Genomic DNA, 7,158 nt, shown 5'->3' with positions numbered 1-7,158 from the left:
CTTATATAACTGGTGGAAAAGCATCTCCGTGTAAGATGCCATGCAATCCCTAGCCATCCCATGAAGATCGATAAGGGGATCATATCCGACAACGATTAGAGTCTTCTCCATTCACAAGACATCATGCCCTCATAGGAAGCAATCAGGGAACTAGATACGATAACCACTATAAGTTTCTTCATTCCCAAGGCGCCACATGTTTATCGGAAGGTGATCAGGGAGTCAAATCTAACAAATGGAATCTCTATGATTGGAAGTCACAATTTGAACAGTAGCTTGCCCGAGCATCGCTCTTTAGTGTTCGGGAATATTTATCCGAAGACTATATAGTTGGTACTCAGGCAGATACACCTGAAGATAGCATTTGATATTTGGAAATATCCACTGACAACACTCGGTATTCGAGAATTGAGCTCGGAGATAATATTTTGTATTCGGGGATTGAGTCGAGCCGGTTGAGGTATTCGGGGATGCTCGGATTCTCGACCCGCCATTTAAAAAATAATCCGAGTACCATCAAGTACCAAGAGCTTGACCCCTCCGAAAATTGCATAGTGAATAAATCAATATACATAATAAACAATAAAGGGTGGGAAAAGTTCAAAAATGTGTATATGGGCTTTCTTTTGCCTCTCTCATGTGAGCCAGACAACCAACCTGGTTGTCAGAATTGATGTCAATTGATGTCCACAGCCTTTTTAGTTTCTATATATTCTTGGAATCATCTATCCATCGAGCTGATAGCAGTTGGACTAGTTAAGATAATGAAATGTCCTGGGATTTCGCAGCTTGTATCTTTGAATGACCTTGATAATAACATTTTTTTGCCGCACGCTTGTGATCCTAATGCTAACACTTTTGATAACCTCTCTTCTCTCAAATACAAAAAATACTAAGGAGCTTGGGGATCAAAAAGTGAAGGTCTCATTCTTATTTGTGAAGTTCTCTTAGGCAGCATTCTTCTTAAGGTTATTAGAAACTAGCTTTAGATTCTAGATTTAACGACTAGGAAGGTCTTGGTAAGTATTAAAGTCTTTGTGCACTCTTCTACGGCTCCCACTTATATTAGCAAGAGATGGTGAGATGTCTCATTATGTGTTTCGATTTACCAATTCCAATCGAACCAGTTGACTTGCGATTCTTTAGGTAATTCAATTGAACGAGGCAACCGGCAAACTTGTGATTCTTCAGTTGATCAACTGATGTAGACGTCCAGAATAAAAAACACTGTTTAGTAAGTAATGATGTATAGTAGTTAAAGTGGTGATTTCGGATGACATTATAGAATAGCATAAATTTACATAACCGAGGCCATATAATCTATTCTATTGTTTAGCTACGTATAGGGCTGTAAACGAGCCGAACTGAGTCGAGCCGAGCTTTGGGATGTTCAAGCTTGTTTGATAAGATAATCGAGCCGAGCTTAAAATTAACCAAGCTTTTGAAATGAGTGTTCAAACTTGGCTTGGTTTATTTTTTATGAGCTTGAGCTTGTTTGAAGTTTGACTTGAGCTTGGTTCGTTTAGATATTATCAAGCTCTCAATTCAAGCTTGGCTTGAGCTTGGTTCGAGGTTGGCTTGAACTTGACTTGAGCTTAGTTCGTTTAGATGTTACCAATCTCTCAATTCAAGCTTGGCTTGAGCTTGGTTCGAGTTTAGCTTGAACTTGACTTGAGCTTGGTTCGTTTAGATGTTATCAAGCTCTCAATCAAACTTGGCTTGAGCTTGGTTCGAGCTTGGCTTGAGCTTGGTTCGAGCTTGGTTTGTTTAGATGTTATCAAGCTCTCAATTCAAACTTGTTTGATTGTTTAAAACTTTTAATTATTTGATTGGTTATTAAGATTGATCATTTAAATATATTTATTTATTTTATTGTTTATTTAGCATATTGAAAAGAGTTTTATTAATAAATATGGTCCGTGAACATTGTTCACGAACGTTGTTGTTGTTCACGAACGTTAACGAGCTGAACACATATGTGTTCAAGCTTGTTTGTTTAATTAATCTTATATATATTAAACGAACATAAACAAGCTCTTACCAAGTCGAATACCAAATTTGTTCACGAACACTTGGTTCATTTACAGCCCTAGCTACGTACAAGTTCTATATAAACCCTTCAGAGGTTGACTTGTGTACACTACAAAGAAATGAAGGCTTGTTAAGATGCAGTCCAAGCCAAAGGAAAATTGTAGTCGCATATAAACCCTTCGGCGGTTGTGACTTGGGTACACTACAAAACAATGAAAGATCGCAAAGAAGCAACTCAAGCCAAATGAAGAAATTTTACTGGTTGCGGCTTGGTTTTCACTTCCGATCAAGGTGGTATAGAAGTGAAAAATAGTAAGATGAGAAACACAAACCACGATCCACACAATCCCTTGGATGCCTAAATGTGAGGCAAGCATCCTAGTAATGTTAAAGGTGCAGTCCCGAGTACAGTTTCGTTGTAGCTGGGGATCCCAGTTAAATCCATGATGCTCGATTTCTTCTTCAGTATGTCAGTGATGACTCGCAATGAGATCTGAGAGTGTGATCTTTCCAGATTTCCCAGCGTCTAGTTTCTCATCTCTTTGAGTTTGCAAAGGACATATTCTGATTTATTGCCGCCAGTAATACAAGGAAAGATGAGTACCATGAGTAAAACTCGTTGTTTGAACAAAGTAGTCAAGAGAATGAAGGGGATAAGGAAATCAATACTAACACTGAGGACCAAAAAGATTTTTACAGCTTAAATTACAAAATTATTCAACAAATAATTGTAGAAATAAAAATAAAGCTTGCATTTCTTTACGCAACCAGGTCTGAATCTGGAGGATTATAACATTTTCAAAACTTCTAAAGAAAGGTGTCATAGGACCAAACAGATCCAGCAAAGGGTCAAGTGTTTAATGGAGATCAAGAAAGTAAATACTTAAGTTGAATGCAATGCATTTTAACACGATTGGTTCTTTTAATTGTTTTCTTAAATCCCTCCAAGCAACTGCATGCATTTTCTGAATTTTTGTTTGGAATCATTAAGCTTCGTTTTGTAAATATTCATCTACCAAATAACTCTGCATGCATTTTGAAAAAGATATCTATAATTTTGTTGTTTGCACAATAATTAATTTTCTAAAAGAGTAAATCTATTTTTTTTTTTTGCTCAACGCACGGCTGAACAGTGTACTTGCACTCTACGCAACCATGCCGCTCTCTCTGCCTGTATACTTTCGTTCGGTTCTCCACTAACATTTTCATAGATTCCCCTTCTTTCAAGCGTTTCTGTAAATTATTTGTATCAATTCAAAAATTATTGCGTTCTGCGAGAACGACCCGCCGGCTAGGCGTTCTGCACGAATTGCCCGCGATGGTGGTGCGGCGGAGGGACGGACGACCGGCGAGGGTAACTTCGTCAAGATTAATACAGAACACCGAGACCAGAGTGCGTCACCATTAAGGTGCTTGATCACAACACGGTCGATCAGCTACGACTGTTTTCACCATTTGGCTCTCTTTTCTTTTATCGATATTTGGATTTTTGTTAGACCGGTGCTTGGATTGTTAAAAGGATATATTTTAAGAAATATTAGGAGACCAGAGTTTGGTTCTACTTTGCTCTGATAAAGAAAAATAAATGCTTTTAACCAGGTGTCCGTATTTGTGTGCAATATAGTGCATAAGTTCATGGTAAAAGATTTCGGTGCCATTAACTTTGATTTTTCTATACAGATTAAGCGGGAAGTTTCCATTATGAAGCTGGTTGTTCGCCTTAACGAGGCACGACTTCATCTTCTTCACGACAGAGCTCCTACTTAATTTAAGATGGATGTCTTGCACTTTTTCTTTTGTTTCATTCAGGCTTATCTCTTGTCGCATGATTATGATTCTGCTGGCAAGCCGGACTAACATATTTTTTAAGTTTTGTGGATAATTCTCCATCTACCAAAAAAACATTTATGCTTAATATTTTTGGCTCTCTTTAACCGTATATGCACTGAATATTATAAAAACTATTAAACTTCCTACTGTAGATTCTAGCTATAATTGTGCAATTCTTCATGTAAACAGAAAATTAAAATATCCTTATGGTCTTCTCTGAAAGTTTCAAGCAAGCCTTCAGTATTATCTTCAACCAAGCATGGTCCAAACAGAAACAAAATTGGCTGCCAGATGGTTTGGCTACAGAAATCAAATATGGTTTTAATATTAAAACCAACAAACAACATAAGACAGTACCCCCTACTTAGTTCGAGCAAGACTTATATGAACAGCAAATATAAATTATTTTGAAACTCCATAACCAAGTTTAAGAAAAATAGGAAAAACTAAGATTCTCCCACCAAAGCCGAAACTCAAATAGCTGTTGAGAATTTAGGGTTTAGAGTTGGTACCTTGTTTGAGACTATTCTCGATTTTACTGGTCATGATCTCTAATTTATCTTCGAGGTTCTCGGTCACTATCTTTAATTTGTCTTCGAATTGGTCGAATTTACTGGTCATGCTCTTCAATTTATCTTCAAGGTGCTCGAGGAAGCAGCTGAGCTTTTTATTGCGCTCCAACACAATCAACTTGATGGCGGATGCGTCCTCCTTCATGATGCGGAAGTTTTCCTCGAGGCAGTCAACTCTAGTGAATATGGTCACGATTAGCATTAACTCACGGATAAAATCCTCTGGTACGAGTTTAACGATGGCAGCGCGGTCTCCAGACGCGGAGGCGGTGTCCCTATCGGGGTTCGCTTCCTCTCCGTCGGCAGCGACAACATCTGCGAACCCTTTTTCGTTCTCTTCTTTCTCACCAACGAGGAGGACGGTGCCGTCGGCAGCGACAGCATCATCGGGCTCTCTGTCGTTGGCTTCTTTCTCACCAACGGGGAGGACGGTGCCATCGGCAGCGACAGCATCCACGAGCCCTCTGTCGTCGGCTTCGTTCTTGCTAACGGCGAGGGCGTTGAGAGAGATGAGGAGGGTTTCGGCCATGCGAGTAGATCGGAGATCGCCGCTTTTAGGATTTAGGTTTGTGGTGCGGACAAGAGAACAGATCCATAAATAGCGAAGCTAAAGAAAAGAACGGTACAGATCAAAAGGGAAATGAACGGTACAGATCAAAAGGACTCAGGGATGAGTCTTAATTTTGATAAATTAGCGGATGATTTTTTTTTAAATAAGTAATAATGAGAAATTTTTATGAGATCACATTGGTCATCCAAAATTAATCCACGTAAATGGAATATTTATACGAATTAAAAAAATCTGTTTTTATTAGAATGGTAAAAATAAATAAATAAATAAATAAATATGATCTATTAAGTATTAAATTAAAATTAAATGAATTAATCGAAATCGAATTAATTTAAATTATTTAAATTAATCAAATTAAACTGATAAAATATTTATTAATCCGATTAAAAATTAAATTAACTCAATTTGAAGATTTAATTGAAATTGAAATTAAACTTTTTTCTTTAATAATAAAGAATTCCGGTTCATTTTTTTATTTCTATTTATTCAATTTAACCTAATAAAAAATTTAAAATCGAACAAGATTAACTAAAAAACTATTTTTTAAAAAAATAAAAATACCAAAAATAACCACTTATAATTTTTAAATTTGATCAGTTTAATGGATTTGTTCAATTTAATCCAACTTGTATTCATCTCTACCTCTTTGTTATTTTTTTAATAAAAAAATCCAGTCGCTTTTATATGAAATGTTAGTGTCAAGAGCTCAACCAATTAAAAAAAATTGTTTAAATGCGAAATTGATCGGATACATCGAACATATCCTTTCGAATTCTCCTTATTCCTTCATAATCTATTCTAAATCTCTCGCTTGCCCATTTCGTCTTTGGCGATCTACTCCACTATCCACCTATCTGTCATCTCTTCAGCTTGCTTTTTATTGATTTATTTCTATTTGAATTTAGGGTTAAAAAAATCCAACCTAAACAGTCTATCTGTTATATTGATTATCAACAACGAAACTTATATGATCTCTCGAGCTTTAGAGTTTGTCCAGTGCTTTTAGACATACAAGAACAAAATTATTCTCCCCCCTTCCTCATTAATCTGCACTGTGTTTCCATGTTAATCTTCTTTTATTATCTTTTAAATTTCTTCCTCATGTTATTATTTAGAGTTTAGGCTCTGGTGTTTGTTTAGGATTTTAAAGGATTCAGTTTAGTTCTCTTCGAACGTCTGAACATCTTGAATCCATAATGGACATTCAAATGTTATTGTTGTAATTATTTCTATCTAAAATCGATGAAGATGGATAGCTGATGAAAGCGTGTCCATTGACCGTAAAAAGACCACGAACGGGCTTGCCACATCACAGAATGCCTTAAGAAGAGGTCATTAAACGGGGCAGAAAGAGGTCCCAGCGAAATCAATCCGATGCTCAAATTAGTTAAGAGATTGAGTAAGAGTAATCCAAGAACAGTAAGGAGAAACAGTTGAGAGCAAATGGGAGAGCTTATCATCGTTGAGAAGAAGGGACTCCTTATATACTGTTATTTTTCTTAGCATGCCTAACAGAGTCATATTGTTATAATAAGGTCAATTATACTGTCATACTGCTATCTTGCCCAAATTGTACCAACTAATTGTTAAATATAAGTGAATAGAGAAGAAATAGAAGAAGAAAGAGGCTCCATTGTGAATGAGATATTAGTCCCACATTGAAAATTTCAAGGCATGCTTGTTAGTTTATATGCATTCACATACATTGAGAATGTGAACAAATGCATAGGGAGAGACTTTCTCTCACGCGTGAGTGCGCAAGAGGGTGCAAATCCAGGCCCGGGTTGCACTGAACTAAGTTGACTCAAGCGCAACATGCGCACATGAATGTCGAACCGGTCGGGGCAAAATTTACCCAAATGGAACAACCAACAATTTGCCATGTAGATCTTTTGTTGTTGTGAAACGGATGCATTAAATTCGAGGTTAATACGATCCGAGCTCCTAAATAAGGAGGCTTCGATCATAGGCAGAGGACACACACAGCGAAGCAAGCAGAAGCTCTCTACCTCATTCCCCTCCTCTGTCGTGCAATTCCTGCTCGGCAGAGTGTCCGTGATAGCGATCGGGTGTCACTTAGTTCGCCGTGACCACCAGTGCTTGATGGAGTTCACGGTCAGACCGTTGTATCCTGGGAAACAGATGACCCGAGTA

At 37.3% G+C, this 7,158-nt stretch overlaps 1 protein-coding gene across 2 annotated transcripts; it reads right to left on the bottom strand.

Annotated features, from left to right (window-relative positions):
* Positions 1-2,542: 2,542 nt before the first annotated feature.
* On the bottom strand, positions 2,543-5,014 carry LOC122028099. 2 transcript variants are annotated; one of them, XM_042587121.1, is made up of 2 exons: positions 4,374-5,014; positions 2,543-2,595 (listed from the first exon to the last, which is right to left on the bottom strand). In XM_042587121.1, the coding sequence occupies exons 1-2, from the start codon at positions 4,960-4,962 to the stop codon at positions 2,558-2,560; spliced, it is 627 nt and encodes a 208-aa protein (XP_042443055.1). In that variant the 5' UTR covers positions 4,963-5,014; the 3' UTR covers positions 2,543-2,557. The 2 variants fall into 2 exon arrangements, with proteins under 2 accessions (XP_042443055.1, XP_042443054.1); XM_042587120.1 differs by lacking the exon at positions 2,543-2,595 and adding an exon at positions 3,973-4,161.
* Between the last annotated feature and the right edge of the window lie 2,144 nt (positions 5,015-7,158).

Source organism: Zingiber officinale, chromosome 10A (genome assembly GCF_018446385.1).
Source record: "Zingiber officinale cultivar Zhangliang chromosome 10A, Zo_v1.1, whole genome shotgun sequence".
NCBI lineage: Eukaryota > Viridiplantae > Streptophyta > Magnoliopsida > Zingiberales > Zingiberaceae > Zingiber > Zingiber officinale.
The sequence above is the reverse complement of the archived record's forward strand: the minus strand, read 5'-3'. Positions and strand labels throughout refer to the sequence as shown.